The sequence below is a fragment of the Pan paniscus genome, chromosome 3 (genome assembly GCF_029289425.2).
Source record: "Pan paniscus chromosome 3, NHGRI_mPanPan1-v2.0_pri, whole genome shotgun sequence".
NCBI classification, from domain to species: Eukaryota; Metazoa; Chordata; class Mammalia; order Primates; family Hominidae; genus Pan; species Pan paniscus.
Genome location: NC_073252.2, coordinates 22,686,172 through 22,703,721, shown reverse-complemented (window position 1 = coordinate 22,703,721; position 17,550 = coordinate 22,686,172). Strand labels below are relative to the sequence as shown.

Genomic DNA, 17,550 nt, shown 5'->3' with positions numbered 1-17,550 from the left:
GTGAAGAATTCAGCCCAGATTCCAGAGGAGAAGTTGCAGGACTAAGTTGCAGGACTCCGGATTTCTATCCCATCCTCTGCTGTGTTCCACCCCCACCTCATTTCTAGAACTTTAGGTCTAAATTCTGCCTGTTCTTGATACCATAACAGGCATAGAACAGATCTTGTGGAGGTTGAGCATATGCGATTTTTCCAGAGCGCTCAGTCTCATTTTAGCATTAGAAGTCCCCTGAAGTTGAGGTGTACATCCTGAGCAATGGGCAATTATTGAGCACCATTTATATTCCAGCATGTTAACTGGCTGTACACGGAAGTGCATACACACACAGGCCCTCCTCCCCCCAGCTCTAGAGCTCATCGTCCGGTATGAAAGAAATACTTCGGTCAAATCGTTTTGGGTGTAACAAACCACTCACATTGTAGAATAGGGGTTTCTGAGTTCCATTCATTCAAAACGCTGCGAGACTCAGGTTATGTATTGAAGCCTGCTAACACGGGATAGACTAGAGAACTGTTGTGCCCAAGAGCAACGTGGAATTATATCCCCAGTCTCTCATTTTAAGCCCTGAACTCATCCCGCTCCCCTCATATTTTCAGTCATGTTTAGTACGCTACTGCTGCTGATCATTGAGGCCATCCTTTTCCTTTTGTTATTTTTTAAAGTTTTAATTATTTATTTTCTATTTGTTTTTACATTTTTATTTGCTGCTTTCTTAAATTAGATGCGAGTGAACCCTTAGAGTAATTCTAGTGGGAATTCAGTTAGGGTACCTTTTAGGTTCACCTGATATTTGACAGAAAAATTCTTATCTAGCTTTAATATGCTTTTAATAATTGTATTTACTACTTTGTGTAAGGTGAAGCATAATTTTCTTCTTCACCCTTGGAGGAAGTGTTTTCTAATCGCTCCCTCTTTATAAGCACTGAAACTTTCATGACTTCTTTACAACATTATTTAATGACTGTAGGATGCTTTAGAAAATATGAAATAGGATAAAATGATAGATAATTGTATTTTTAAAAGTGAAATTGTTTTCTGTCTTTCAGAAACCTTTCGGGGAATTTGTTTTCTTCATTATCTCAAGGAACTTTTGATTATCTTGCCTCATTACGGTCTTTGTAAGTAAGAATTTTTTTCTCTCTTTTTTTTTGATTTTCATGTCTTTTTGAAAATTAAAAACATTTATTATGTGGTTTCAGAGACTTTGTGAGGACAATCTTGTCAAGGTAGAGTCTCACTTGAGAGCTTGCATTCACATTGAAAAACATACAGTAACCCTGAATAATGTGGTTTAGACCAGGACAACTGTTTTCTCCTTAGGATACCATATTACTCTAATCTATATTTAGAGTAAGTAAACTGGTAATTGTTTCTTTTTGACTTTTTTTTCAAATCATAAAATGTTGCCTTGTTTGACTAATTAAATTTCCAAAGTATAAAATAACCCTTCCTATGAAGAATTTGTAAGAATATTTTATACTTTAGGAATTTAATTTTATCCTGTAAACCCACCCCCCACTTAAAATCAAATTTACAGCTTATTACTGATGTTTCTAGGGATATTCATTTAGAATGCCTACTTTATGAAATCAGTTTAAGTTCTGATTTACAGTTTCTTGTAGCTTTAGAATTGGTTGATTTTTTTTTCCCCCAGTTTTGTTAACTGAGAGATTGCATAGAAGTTATTTTGAAAGTAACTATTTTCAGATAAACCTTAACATATCTCAGACTATAAATTATCCTAAGCTTATTGGAATTACAGTTAAATATAATGTTGTTCAGGTTTTCATTGTGAGTAATTTATGGGATTGAGTGTCTTTCTTCCAGGGAAAGAGTTTTTCTCTCCTGATTCCTCTCTTCCCTGTACTCTGACTTCTCCTCTCATCTCTGTTCCTTTCCTGCACCTGTCATTTAAATCTCATTTAGGAGTCTTCCTTGGGATGTAGCTAATAGCTATTAGGAGCCCCAACCAGCTCCTCACCATCATAGCAGGCATGTGTGTGTACTTCTGGAGTCACTTTGGCTCACACTCCATACTCCATCTTGTTTCTCTTTTTGGCACCCTTACCATTCTTATCCAGAAGACTACCTTTGAGCAGAAACATCTCCTTTTGGCATATTTAGTGGGCTCAGGTCAACCATTTCTGCAAAGATTAGGAAATAAAAAAGACAAAAGCTAGTCTGGCTTTTGAGACCCTGGGTAGCAGGAACATGGGAAGTATTTTCATCCCCCAAATGGGGGAAATTGCCAGTGTTTTTACCTGGTAGTGTTAGGAACTGACCATAAAGTGGTGCTTAGGAATTAGGAGTCTGTCACGTCCTCCTTCTGGTATTATTTAAATTTATTTTCTGTGCTGTATTACATCAGATCCCTTTTCTTTTTTCCTTATTCTTTTTTGCCAAAACTACTGAGGTGAACCCTGAGCCAACACTCTAGCTGTGTTAGAAGCACACACACTTAACATTATTGCACTTTGTTGATTTATTTTTATAGAACATGTTGCATTCTATTTTAGTTATGTTTACATTTTGATTCTTCTATTATATGATGCCCTCCATGTTGGCATGAACAGGGTCCTGCATTCATTGTTATTAGCTGGACTTAGCAAATGTGTGGCACATGAATAGTCAGCGCTTAGTAATTATAGTATTTAAGAGATTTTGTGCTTATATCTCAGCTTTGTTTATCCTTTCTTCTTCTTGCACCCAAGTGCCAAATTATAAAGCTTTTTGCCTCATATAAAGACATTTCTTTACTATCTTTTATATCAAAGCTGAGGTATTCTTATTTGTATGCTTTTGATTTGTTGGGTCTTTATCTCTTACATTTGTAAATATCTATAGTGTCACTTGGCACATAGCAGGAAGGGGTCAGAAACAGTCCCTACCCTAGGGAAGTTTGCCGTCTAGTTAGACATACAGAATATAGCCATAAAACAATCTGTATTGCTTTAGGTTGCTGTTTGATTGCCAGAATCAGCAGAGTTGGTAGGCATTTAGGCCAAGAATGTGGCAATGATGGTGGAAAATTGGGGATGGCTTCAAGATTCAATATTAATGCCACACACTGCATGATAAATGGGTAGAAGCTCGATAGACAAAAAGGAATGGGATTTGGTATTCCAGAACTCTGGTGTTCAGTGGCTTGTTGCATAGAAGAGGGATATCTGCCAAAGAGTCTTTGTTTGCCTACAAAATTTCATCCAAAGCAGAAACCCGGGATCAGCAAGAACAGTGTTGGGGTCCAACACTCTGCAATTCAGCTCCTTGGAGAGAAACTGTAGCTAGTTGATGAAATGTACTTTAGGCATGGTATGGGTGAACAGTATTTTGCTTGCCACCAGAAATGTAACCCAATATAAAACAAAAGTGCTATTTAATTTTATTCACTATAATCTCTAAGTTGTATTTGCATGTTACAGGGAATTCCAGACTGAGTATCTTTTGTGTGACTGTAACATACTGTGGATGCATCGCTGGGTAAAGGAGAAGAACATCACGGTACGGGATACCAGGTGTGTTTATCCTAAGTCACTGCAGGCCCAACCAGTCACAGGCGTGAAGCAGGAGCTGTTGACATGCGGTAAGGGAGAAATCCAAACCGAGAAAGCATTTACCATATTTTGACTTGCTGCCATGTTTTTCTTGACAAATTGTAAGATTCTCTTTATACTTGGACAGAACTAGTATGCAGCCAGTAATCATTATGGATTTGATAATATTTAGTTTATGCCAACGATTAAGCCAGCTAGATTAAATGACCTTTTTTTTTTCAGTTGTCTTTAAGGTAGCTGTTTTTAGGTTCACATCAGCTTGCTTTATGCAAACCAATTTCAAAGAATAGATTTTCAGATTTTCCATCAGTTGGCAACTCATGAATTTGTCTGTAGTAACACAATCTCAGGATGCCCACATCCTGTGTGTGGGTGGGAATGTGAATGATACAGCCTTTTTGAAGCAACATGTTTCAGTGTTCTTAAAAGACTGATACAGGCAGGGTGTGGTGGCTCACACCTGTAATCCCAGTGGATCACTTGAGGTCAGGAGTTTGAGACTAGCCTGGCCAACATGGTGAAACCCTGTCTCTACTAAAAATACAAAAATTAGCTGAGCATGGTGGCAGGTGACTGTAATCTCAGCTACTTGAGAGGCTGAGGCAGGAGAATTGCTTAAACCCAGGAGGTGGAGGTTTCAGTGAGCGGAGATCGTGCCATTGCACTACAGCCTGGGTGACAAAAGTGAAACTCCATCTCAAAAAAAAAAAAATAACTGATACAGTTAGATCTAGTAATTCTGTATCTTATAGTTAATTCTTAGGAAATGATCAGCTTTGTATGTAAATCTTCAGACTCTGTGTATAAGCATATCCTAAATTCTCAAAAATAGGAGATTGGTTTAATTACTTGTGACATATCCATTCAGTGAATGCAGCTATTGAAAATCATGATTTTGAAGAATATCTGGGGAAATGAGGGAAATAACATATTTGCCACGTGTTAAATGAAAAAGAAACAAAAACAAAAAAAAAACAAAAAAGCACACCTACACACACAACCCCATAAAACAAAAACAGTCCTAAAGTGATGGGGGGAGGTCCCAGTTTAGTCTTTGTTTGGAAATAATCTATCATATTTTTTTCCTTTTCTCTTTATTATTATTGTTGTATCACAAGTAAAATATGCTCACTGAATGAAAATTAAGATTTGTGCAAAGAAATAAAAGAAGCAGAGAAACAAAGACCATGTTTATGTTCATGACTGAAAATAGCTAGTGTTAAGACCTTTTTGTATCATCTTCTATGACTTTTTTTATTTTTTAACCAAAATATCGTTACACTCTAATGATATTTTATAACCTTTTTAAAGTTGAATTAATGTAAATGTATTTTCTCATTTAAAATAGATGCATATCAACTCATTGTATAGATGAAGCCATAGTTTAACAACTTCTCTATTACAGCATATTTAGGTCGTTAATAATTTCTTGCTTCATAAATAATGGAAGGACTAATTTCTTTGTATGCATTTTTGCATATTTTCTATTATTCTTTAGGATACAGTACTACTAAAAGTAGAATTGTCATGTTAGAAAAATGGACTACATATTTAGAAGTCTTTTAATGAACTAGTGTCATTTGTGTACATTTTTGTACATATATTTAAAATCTTTTATTTTTCTGACTGAAAGGGAAAAACTGATTAAAAACTGTTTACGGTATATGGGATCTTAAAATACTGTTTTTTTCTGTTTTCTTTAAATGTTCTGATTTTTCTGGAGTGAACATGCATTAGTTTTACAGCCAAAAACTCATGTTGTAATCAAAGGTATTGCAGTCTCCAAAGTGTATTTTAAAGTTGTAAATATCAGCATTTACTTATCACTGATGCCATTTTCTAGAGCACAGCTTGTTCTTTTAGTTCATTTCTGTAATCATCTGATACTCTTAGGATGCCACTGAAGAGGAATAACTCTAAATGTCAGAACTGATTATGAAATTGTTTCTTTTTAATTTTGTTTTAATCTGTTATCACTAAACTCAGTAGCAGCCTGGTTGATACTAGCAGTAGCATGCTGGTTATTGATGAATATTTGTTGTTCTGTTTTTATTATTTTACCTAGAATTTCTGTAACTTTTAATTATGGTGTTTGGAAATTATATTTGTTTACTGAATCTTTGTTTGATTGTCTCTAGACCCTCCGCTTGAATTGCCATCTTTCTACATGACTCCATCTCATCGCCAAGTTGTGTTTGAAGGAGACAGCCTTCCTTTCCAGTGCATGGCTTCATATATTGATCAGGACATGCAAGTGTTGTGGTATCAGGATGGGAGAATAGTTGAAACCGATGAATCGCAAGGTATTTTTGTTGAAAAGAACATGATTCACAACTGCTCCTTGATTGCAAGGTAAACTTTTTTTTTTTCTTTGAATGAAGAATTGTGCCTGTATATTTTATTTATCCTTTTGGAGGTGTAATGTTTAGTGGAATTTGAATTAATATTTCATCTTCTTGTATTTAAAAATGCAAACATCTGGCATTTCCTTTTCCTGGTTCTTATTCATCTTCTAAAATTAAATAGCCATCTTTTCATCCAGTTTTTAAAGAAAAGACTTAATTTCAAAGAAACTTTAGAAATTGGAGACTTTTTTAAAGTTTTTGGAGGAAAAATGTAAACTTTTAGTGCTAAACCTAATTTCCAACTATTTCCTGCTGCTAAGCTTACATTTTCTCTTTTAGTAATCACCTGATATTGACTCTAGTCAAAATATTGACTGATACAATATTTTAAGGTACTTATCTTCTCCACCTACTAGTATAAAAGAATATAACATCTGAACTATCAACCTCATGATTGGTGTGAATACCAAAATAATTAAAAGTAAAAATACTTTATAAAGTATAATAGACTAAGAATATATATGATATTATCACTTACCAGATATTTTACGTTGGTAAAATTTTTACCTCTAGACATTGAGTTTTCCACTCCCTTTCTTCTTTCTTTCCACCTACCTAGAACTTGGCTTATATTTTTATTTCAGTAGAGCTGCAGTTTTCAGACTCTCTGCCAGGTCCTCCTAGGGTAACATCACAGCATACTCACAGGGGTGCTATGAAAGATTACTGAAAAACTAAAGGTTCTGAGTTGACATTCAAATCTCAGGGGTTCTCTGAGTTGAGATTCAAGACTTATGCAGTTGGCTATTTTATAATTTTTCTTGAGATTTCATGTCTACTAGAAGCATATTTTCATTGATATCTTCCAACATTTAGAGTGGATGCTTTTAAATCCTTTCCTGCTAATTCCAACATGTGGGCAATCTTGTGGTTATTGCTACTGACTGCTTTTCTTTTAAATATGGTTCATATTTTCTTCTTTTTAAAAAAATATTGTTTATATGTCTGACAGTTTTGGGTTATAGACTGGACATTATGAATGATTTGCTGTGGAGGAGAAGCTGGCTAAGTACAGCCTATGAACCAAATCTGGCCCACTGAGCCCATAAACTAAGAATGTTATTTATATTTTTAAATGGTTACATTTCAGATGGTTACATAATTCCCTACATAATATTCTTAATATTGCTTCGTAGCCAGCAAAGCCTAAAATATGTACTGTCTGGCCATTGAAGAAAAAGTCTGCCGACCTCTGACTCTGGATTCTGTTATATTCCCCTAAAGTGAGCTAACTTTTGTTTGGTCAGGCAATTAGCTTGGCTGAACTAACTCCTAGCTCTGTCCCCTCTGGTAGGCAGAAGCTAAAGTCTTGGTTTCTGCTCTACCTGCAAGTGTAGTTCAGGATCAGTAAGAGATCTTGGTGCATTTTATACATAGAAGTTTGGACTTCCAGCCTGACTTCTTTCTACCTCTGTCTTCTGATTTTTTAAGCCAATAAGATTGTGAGTTTCTATTTGAGTGAGGCCTACCCTTGGGCAAAAGCCATTAAAAAAAAAATCTAGTTACTTCCCAGTGCCAAAAACCCTTGTTTCTCGTATCAACTCCTGTTCAGTTATTGCCTGCTTTTGATCAATCTTCATGTGTTCAAATGATTGTCATTTTATAATTTGTCAGGGGCATATAATTGTTAGCTGTGGGAAGGGTGATTTAATATGAGCTACTCAGTGATTGCTAGAAGCAGAATTCCCTTATTAGGAGATAAGATTAATCGTTGGAAATGATATATTCATTGTTACACTAGTTTTACTGTAGCGATAATTTCACATGCCTATACATATGTCAGAATTCATCACATTGTACACTAAGCAGTTTATTGTATAAACAGACAATAATTTATGTATAATTCAATAGTAAAGTTTTAAAAGTAGAACCATTTTCTATGTAAAAGAGCTTTGATTAATTTAGAACTCTAAATTATTTGACTATAAAATAAGTAGATTTACTGTATAAGTCTATTTCTGCAAGTCATGCTTAAATTTAAATTATGTTTAGCAGTGCAAAAAAAGTTAATTCTAAGGACAGCAAGTTAACCTAACATTTTTTTTGGTAGGGACATGTGACCAACGTGAAAATCTTTCATGTGAAGCCTGAGACAGTTCTTTACCTAGATTTTGCCCCAGAATAATAGAAGAAAGAAATATGTGGTTATTGCATTGGTTAATCTGAGATTCCTATTGATTTTTCATTGATCTCCCCATGTCTTTGATTCTTCATCAGTAAGAAACAGCATTTTTCTTAGGAGTTGAAATTGAAGCTACTTCTTTCTTTTTAAATCTCCAAACCTGCTGCCTTGAGGATTCCTGGAAATGTTATTCCAGTGATTGGTTTTAGATATTAAAAGTATTGCTAAAAGTTATCCAGGAAACACTTGCAGATTTGGAGATTGAAGGGGAAAAAAGTAGTAAGAAAACTAGAAACACTCCATTATAGTGTTTGGGATGCTGGACTTTGGACAGTTACTGTGGTACAAAGCAAGTGCTACGTGTAAAAGTCATTGTAGAACAAGAAATGAGCATCATTGTCTGATCCGAATCTGAGGTTAGATTAATTTTAGAGTGTCTAGCAGGCACACATATCTCATTAAGAAGTAGTTGTTATTTAAGAATACAATAAAAATTTTATTTCAAATTTATGTGTGTTACTTTTTTCAAATGGCTACTAAAGTATTTGAATATAGATAGACGTTTTGGGGATTTAATTTAGTAATAGAAACCACCATAGGTATTTTTTTGAGCTGGGGTGGGGCACCATGAAAAAGTTACTATGTCAGTGAAGTAAGACAGTGTTTGGGAACTTCTGGATTAAGGAATGATTTTCATTGACAAAATATACTTCTTCCTAGTTCAGTAAAGCCTTATAAAGTAGAATGTTGGACAAAGTTAAATTTAATGTCAAACTCTTTTTTGTGTCACTCTATTTTAAAAATATTAATTACAGTATGTTTATTTTTCTAACTTAGTAAAGACAACATTTTCTTTGATGATTCATAATATAAAAGTGTCTTGAGACTTTATTAGAACATTTGCTGTAGCCGTCAATGATTTAGGAGATCGGACAAATGTGTATTTACTTTAAGACATAATTTTGTAAGTTAATTAAAATGATACATACTTTCTGTCTAATTATTTCTTATCATTTGTGTCTACATAACAGCAACGCATACTGGGTCCTGTGGGGGAAATAAAGGTTAATTGAAGGCTCTGACATTTGCTCCTTAATTAATAGGTTTTATATTAGAGAATTATTATTTCATCTTGGAAATTGGATTTACTGACAGCCATTTAGAAACACAGCTGTTTTATGAATTGAAATATACCTTAACACGGAAACCTTTTGTGAAAGTATTAATTGGTAATTTACTAAATCTTTTTAGGGAGGTAACTGGTTTGTTTCTAGTGTAACCCTTTATATTTTACCTTAAACATTTTCTTAATTATGTAAATTCATAATAATCTTCTTTTTTCATGTTTGAATATTTTCTTCAGAATCTGTGAGAAGGGAGATGTGACTTGGAAACTTCTCCAAGTTTTGCTAAAGAATGTACGATGGTGTTTCTGCCTTTGGGCTTGCCATTCCTGTTCTTTTTTTGTGTGTATGAAACAGAGACTTGCTGTGTCACCCAGGCTGGAGTGCAGTGGTGCTCTCTTCGCTCACTGCAACCTCCGCCTCCTGGGTTCAAGCCATCCTCCAGCCTCACTCAGCCTCCCAAGCAGCTGGGATTACAAGTGTGTGCCACAACACCCGGCTAACTTTTTAAAATATTTTTAGTGTAGACAGGGTTTCGCCAGGCTGATCTTGAAGGCCAGGCTGGTCTTGAACTCCTGCCACCCGCCTCTATCTCCCAGAGTGCTGGGATTACTTGCCATTCCTGTTCTGTAAAGTGTTCTGCTCTCCCTATTTCTGCAAGGAGAATTCTCATGCGTCGTATAGCATTGCATTTGATTCATATGTCTCTTATTGCCCTGATTGTGTATTTTAAAGATCTCTTTCCTTTTTTGCCTTGAGATTGAAGGATTTAAAGGAAGGAGTCATTTTTTTAAATTCATTTTTATATAGCAAGTCCTTACGCCACAATATGCATTCAAAAATATTTGCTAAATGAATGATTGAGACCCATTATTGTCTCCTTTTTTGCCTAATTATATTTTCTCTCTTTTTAAAATCTTTCTTTATGCAGTGCCCTAACCATTTCTAATATTCAGGCTGGATCTACTGGAAATTGGGGCTGTCATGTCCAGACCAAACGTGGGAATAATACGAGGACTGTGGATATTGTGGTATTAGAGAGTTCTGCACAGTACTGTCCTCCAGAGAGGGTGGTAAACAACAAAGGTGACTTCAGGTCAGTGTTGTGGAAAATACGGGGAAAAGTTTAATTTGTTCCAGATCCTTCTGTCGTCTAAGACACATTATTGGTTTCCTGTCCTGAGTAACAAAATTTGAGAACTGCGCATGTCTGAGGACTACCCTTTAGAATAATGATTTCAGAATCACTTATGGAGATGAACAAAAGGGGTGCTTGAACTTTATCTCAGACCTGTTGATTGAAGAATCTCTGAAAGTAGAGTCATTTTTAACAAATGGTTTTGTTGTGTAAGAGCCATTGCCTTAGGGAAACATTTGAGATATTCTGGTAAAAGAGTACAAAATTCAAACAGGTTAAGTAGGGTATTTTCTGTTTTTTTCCCCCCCCCCAATGGCTCTTTTATAGATGAACCTTGGAAGGTTTTATATTGCTAAGGTACTTTTCACTACTGGCAGTTCAGTAGGCATCAGAATTAGAAGAAACACCTATCTAATTTTCTCCCCTTGTTCAGTTCTTCTGGAAATCAAGCAAGAAGGACTTTGGGAAATGAAAGCTGTTGGGTAGCCTGAAACTTGGGGAGCCATGGAATCCCAGGTGGGGTTTGTTGAGCTCTGTTAATCTAAGCAAAGGGAGTTATTTATTTATTTTTTTATTTTAGTAGAAAGTTTAGGATTTGCAAGAGATGACAGCTTTTTACCTTAAACTCTCTTTACTTTCAAAGGTGCTTTAAGACATCTTTAAATATCTTATTTACTTGATCTTATTTATGTTCAGGGATTTAAAAAATGAGTTTATAGTTGATATGAACAAAGGGAAATATGTTATTCTTTGAAGCAGCATAAAGATCATTTATTACCAAGTTTGCATCGTCTCTAATGGGTTCAGTTGTTACCTCCTGTCTCTAACCTCAGTGTTTCAAGGGTGGGAAAACCCTTTGGTGTTAATGTTTTAAATCCAAAGTAAAGATGCAATAATAACATCTTTATCTCAGCTAGTTTGCCATTGCTCTTTTTTAAAAAGTTATTCTTGACATCAATATATGGAAATCAACATTTATTATTGCCAGTGGATAAGTCTTTTATGTAGATTAAGTATTGATCTATAATATTTATAGTACATGCTTTTAAGTGAAGTATATGATATTTGGTAATTTTGTTATATTCAACATCTTTTATCAAATAATCCTAATATGATATTTACTATTTATGGTAGATTTTCTATATTCTCATAGTTTTGAGTGCTTTACATTTTTAAAAATAGAGCAATTAAATGTTTATAGATCAATGAATTATTTGTCTTTGACACTCCTTAAGATATTATGCAATTAAATTCCCACTGCATTAATAAGATTTAGTTTAGTGTTGCTTGATCTATTTATGTGGTTTTTGTAATGAATTCTGTTTTGGTGTGACTGATACTGTCATTTAGTGGTTCCTGTGATGAGCATCCATGGTAACCTGTATTCAACATGTTGAATTTCATTCTCAGTTTTGGAGACATAGAGTTCAAATAACAAAGGTTTCTCCCAGCCCAGTTTTGATGACCCGTGTCAGGGTTGTATTGACATGACACGTCTTCATCTTTGATTTTTTTCTCTGCTGTTGTTATTCTTGATGTACCCGTGTCGTTTAGATTTTCTTGTACTATTTTGTCTTCATCTCTAGATGGCCCAGAACATTGGCAGGCATTACTGCATATCTGCAGTGTACGCGGAACACCCATGGCAGTGGGATATATCCCGGAAACCCACAGGATGAGAGAAAAGCTTGGCGCAGATGTGATAGAGGCGGCTTTTGGGCAGATGATGATTATTCTCGCTGTCAGTATGCAAATGATGTCACTAGAGTTCTTTATATGTTTAATCAGGTAACTAGAAAGTCTTCCTGTTTACTTGGGTTGTGGAGAAAACATGGTATTCAAACCAAATACATAAGTTTTTTTTTTTTTTTTTTAATACTAGGCAAAACATAAGGATTTGGTGTTTTTACTTTAGTTGACTTAACTGTCTTCAGGATCAGGTCCATCTTAATCACTAGTCAAGGCCCTCTGTAGAATCCTTCCTTTCCAGTCACCGTCTCCCTTTGTGCCTTTGTTTGAATATCTTTTTTTTAATCTGTATCCACCAGACAGAATCCTAACCATCCTTCGAGTTCACATTGAAAGCCACCTCTTGGATTCCTTTTATAATCACTTTGTTGAAAGCGATTGCTTAGAATACTTGAACTACTCATGTGCTTTTTGTTATCTTTGCTTCTATGCATCTTTTTAAAACTTACCAGACCATAAGCAAGTGGAAGATGGCTTTTGTGTAATGTATTTTCTTTTGCCCCTTGGCACCTGGTAAAAATCCTTTTGCAATGTTAGGTGCTAAGTCCGTGTTAGAGTCAGTAGATAAACAAATGTAAAACATTACTGGCAGTGCATGGCAATAAAGATAAGTGCCAAATAAGTAGTTCGTACTCTTGTGCAGTAGGAGCTCCAAGGGAGGTATTGATCATTCCCAGCAGGAATACTCAGGAAAGGCTTTATTAAGCAATTGGAGTTGAGGTATGTGTAGAATTTGGATAGGCAGAGAAGAGATAGATGGTGCAACATGTTAACCTCATGTATTTTTATGTATTATTGTATTTCACTCCAAGCTTGAAAAAATTTCCCTCCAGTGAGTTTCCATTAAAATTCCAGTTTTCTTGGGTTTGTAAAGCATTTTAAGAAGGCCATGATGAGTAAATAATAAAGTTTTTTAATTCATTGCTGTTTTGAAACGCAAAGTTAAAATGTCAGGATTGTGTTGATCATTTTGCTAATGACTGTTTTGTTGATCATTTTTGCCTTTGAAATGTAGATGCCCCTCAATCTTACCAATGCCGTGGCAACAGCTCGACAGTTACTGGCTTACACTGTGGAAGCAGCCAACTTTTCTGACAAAATGGATGTTATATTTGTGGCAGAAATGATTGAAAAATTTGGAAGATTTACCAAGGAGGAAAAATCAAAAGAGGTACTTCTCTAAATTCAGATTTGTAGCATACAGTGTCAACAAATGGTAGTGTGACAGAGTTCCATCTATGTATTTTAAGGCCTGTTTATGTTTATCGTATTTGAGCTAAAAGCATGCTTTTAAATTTCCAGAATTTTATTGAGATACTTCTGCCTCTTCTCTTATGACCTGTTTGCTGCTGGGACTGGGAGAGGTGAACTCTCAGTTCTTGGACGTTAAGGTCCAGAGATATAGCAGAGGTCGCTGGTGAGAAAGCAGTAAAAGCAGTGTTCTGCCTCCACGTTGTGGCTTAGGCAGAGCTGCTTAGCTCAGCCTGCTGGATTTCTCTTCTCCACATACCCTTGTGCTCATCTTTTGTAACGGGAGTTTTAGTCACCCAGATCTTGTAGTAAATTCCTTTTAATTGTCCTTCTAATGTCCTAGAGAAATGAGAGGCTGTTTAGGCACTTTTTTGAAATTCAAAATGATTGGACTATACAAGTTTTAAAAATGTAGTGAATTCTAAAAGTGGCGTATTTTAACTTAACGGTACCACATTGAAACCATGATATGCTTGTCCACATGATATCTTTTAGGGGAAAAAAATTGACAAGCACAGTTTACAGAATGAATGAGCAGCAAATTAATGTTTTGAATAATTTTCAAGGGGCAGAATTATTGTGTTCTTAAACTTTACGTTTAAAGCTTCGTGAGAACTTTATATGTATAATTTCTTTTGTGATATAATCACTTATAAAGAAATTAATTATAGAGGTAGAGGGAACCTCAAGCAAGTTGTAAACTGAAGCCCACGCTTAGGTTAGGGCACGCCTGGAAAGAGAACCCAAGATCCCTGACTCATCCATAAGAGTTTTCTGTAGCATCACATTCACCTTCCCATACAATGTGGCCCTGACTTGGAACTCTAAAAGTGCTGTGTACACAACTGTGAGGAAAACACTGGGCTAAACAAAACCTGCATATTTCTTTATGTAGAACTTCTCAGATCCATTAATATTGCTAAAATGTAAATAATAAGCCTTATTCTCCTGAATCATTCTAATATATTTTTATATATCAATTATATATACACACACTTATATATCACATATGTATTCTATTATATAATATATATTTAGATATATCTAATATGTATATTACATATTTATATATCTAATATAGATATATTGTTATATATAATATATATATATAAGACTTAGTACTTGCAATGTGGTAATAAGTTTTTGAAACTGTGGCCCTAGTTCATTAGGCACTTTACTTGATAGGATGTAGTTATTAAAGGAAGGAAAATAGATACATGTATATAAACAGGACTTAGGCAAATAGGCCACCTCACTTGTCAGCGGGATAACATTTCATTTGTTTTCTGAACTTCAGGGGCCATGATTTTTTCTAATAACTGCTCCTGATACTTGATTGTGTCTCCAGGGCACAGCCCACTTTCCTGCAGTGAATTTTCCTTGCACTGGGAGAGGCCGTTTGGGTTCTGGCTCTGTGATTATATTGTGCTCCATTGTTGCTTAAGATGACAGGTTAGCTGCCCACAGGATTAGCAGTCATTTCTGGGAGTGGGATGTTTCTAGTTACTAGGATAATTGTAATGACATTTGGAATGTGGACATGGAAGAACATTCGCCATCGAAGAATACATGTTTATGATGTGAACCTGTTTTGCTCACCTCCCAACTTGAGCAACGTGGTGTCCAGAGGTGTATGTTGAACTGTTTGCCAGCCTGTGGAAGAATGGTCGGCTGCGTTGACGGGTTCTTAGGTGCAAGCATTTTACTGAACTGGAAGTAGACATGGTTTCATTAGTTATTAATTAACCATGGGCTTATTCTTCATTTTTCAAATGGGGATACTATTTTCTCTGTATAATTTGAAAAGTGTATGTGCACAAATACAGGCGAACAGTTTTGCAAAATAGTTGCAAAGCTTGGATATCATTTTATTAGGTTATGAAATGTAACATTTTTATGACCTCAGAAGCTAAGAAGGAAGTCCTTTTAAATAATCACGAGTGCGTCAGTTAGTTCTGTAAAAATTTAGTGTGAAGAAGATTGCTGTCACTTTTACTGGTTAACATAGGACGGAAAAGTTATGTTATCTTCGGAAGCAAGTGATGGCAACTTACTAACTGTCAGCACGAGAAACAGGAAAATATTCAGGATTGAATAATTGAGATATAAATGTGATAATATTGCGTGTGATGCAGTGACTGACATACAGTTCTTTGGCAATTTGAACCACAGGCCATAGCTTTCACCATTTATTAGTGTAGTGAAAAAAACTAGGAGGCTTAAGGGCTTCATTTTAAGTTAATTACCACAGCATAAAATTATACCAAGTTATCCTAAAATGCACCTAGCTTAGATAGAGAAATAATTAATTAAATTGATTTTTGTATTATGTCTGAAAGTTATTCTTTTATGAGTGATTTCATAACAAAAGTATTGTGGGGGAATTGCTTTTTAATCTGTGATTGAGCCTGGCCAACACAAGCTGGCACTTTGTTGTCTCAGGATAGGCATTAAAAGCTCTCAAACTGCCAGATCTAAGTGATATATTTAGTGGATCCTTTTAAAAACAGTTAAAGGTTGTCTTGTCAGGCAACAGAAGTGTCTGTTATGTATTTACTAAAGTGATTTTTCTTATGAAAACAATAGGCGTATTTTATAAGATGGGAAAGTTAAATATAAAGATTAGATCTGATGATGCTTTCTGGCACCCTTATTGTCTCTTATTTTAAAATATGTGAGTGCGATATGCACCTTACACTAGTTTATATATAGATTTTTACAAATATATGGCTTTTTCATTGATTTTAAAGTGTCATCGCTTCTGTATTGACAATTATGATTATTTTGTATTCTTTTTTTTTTCTTGATCTTACTTGCCAGACTTTTCTGTATTGTTAAGGTTTTCTAGGACTTTGTTCGTAGAACTTCACCACACATCAGAATCACTTGCTGGATTTGTTATACGCAGTGATTGCTGCCTGAGTTCCCCCTCCCTGCCATTCCCAGTTGCCATTTCAGCAGGTCTGAAATGGGTTCAGAGAATTTGAATTTCTAGTCAGTTTCAGGTGATGTTTCAGGCAGCATGACTTTGATACTGGCTTTGAGAACCCCTGTAACAGCTCCATTTTCTATTGTTGCTTTAATTTTTTTTTAGGTGGGGGGTTTTAACCTTTTAAGAACTTTTTCTTGGAAAATTCAAAAGGATAGGAGAATATTATCATTAATACCTATGCTGTACCTCTGCTTGGCTTCAACAGTTTTCAATACAGCAAGCCCTCACTTAAGGTCATCTATAGGTTCTTGGAAACTGCAACTTTAACTGAAATGATATATAATGAAACCAAATTGACCATATGCTAATTGATGTAAGTAAAACTTATAAAATCCCTAGAGATCATTTCTGGTCACAAGAATGTCACCAAACTTCCAAATAAAGACCCCAAACATTTCTAATATTAAACATTGAAATAAGTATGAGCCATACACATATTTAAGAAAGATTAATAAAAACAAGACAATTATTTACCCATTGTGTTAGTTTTCACTCTGCTAAAAATGACATACCCGAGAGTGGGTAATTTATAAAGGAAAGAGGTTTAATTGACTCACAGTTCAGCACATCTGGGGAGGCCTCACAATCATGGCAGAAGGCAAAGGAGGAGCAAAGTCATGTCTTACATGGCAGCAGGCAAAGAGAGAATGAGAGCCAAGTGAAAAGGGAAACCTCTTATAAAACCCCTTATAAAACCATCAGATCTTGTGAGACTTATTCACACAACAGCGGAGCAGTCAAATCTTAAAGCTCCAAAATGATCTCCTTTGACTCCATGTCTCACATCCAGGTCACACTGATGCAAGAGGTGGGTTCCCATGGTCTTGGGCAGCTCTGCCCTTGTGGCTTTGCAGGGTACAGCTCCCTCCCGGGTGCTTTCACAGGCTGACATTGAGTGTCTGTGGCTTTTCCAGGCACACAGTGCAAGCCGTTGGTGGATCTATCATTCTGGGGTCTGGAGGACGGTGGCCTTTTCTTCACAGCTCCACTAGTTGGTGCCCCAGTAGGGACTCTGTGTGGGCGCTCTGACCCCACATTTCCCTTCTGCACTCCCCTAGCTGAGGTTCTCCATGAGAGCCCTACCCCTGCAGCAAACTTCTGCCTGACAATTCAGGAATTTCCATACATCCTCTGAAATCTAGGCAGAGGTTTCCAAACCTCAGTTCTTGACTTCTGTGCACCCACAATCTCAACACCACGTGGAAGCTGCCAAGG

The 17,550-nt window shown here is 35.7% G+C and overlaps 1 protein-coding gene across 2 annotated transcripts in view; it reads left to right on the top strand.

Annotated features, from left to right (window-relative positions):
• The window catches only part of ADGRA3 (adhesion G protein-coupled receptor A3), a 128,129-nt gene that overhangs the window by 67,067 nt on the left and 43,512 nt on the right, over window positions 1-17,550 (top strand). For both annotated transcript variants that reach the window (XM_003826828.6, XM_034958371.3), the window contains 6 exons: window positions 1,047-1,118; window positions 3,423-3,583; window positions 5,693-5,906; window positions 10,137-10,301; window positions 11,930-12,131; window positions 13,108-13,263. In XM_003826828.6, the coding sequence (XP_003826876.2) occupies window positions 1,047-1,118; window positions 3,423-3,583; window positions 5,693-5,906; window positions 10,137-10,301; window positions 11,930-12,131; window positions 13,108-13,263 (970 nt within the window). The remainder of the gene's footprint in view (window positions 1-1,046; window positions 1,119-3,422; window positions 3,584-5,692; window positions 5,907-10,136; window positions 10,302-11,929; window positions 12,132-13,107; window positions 13,264-17,550) is intronic.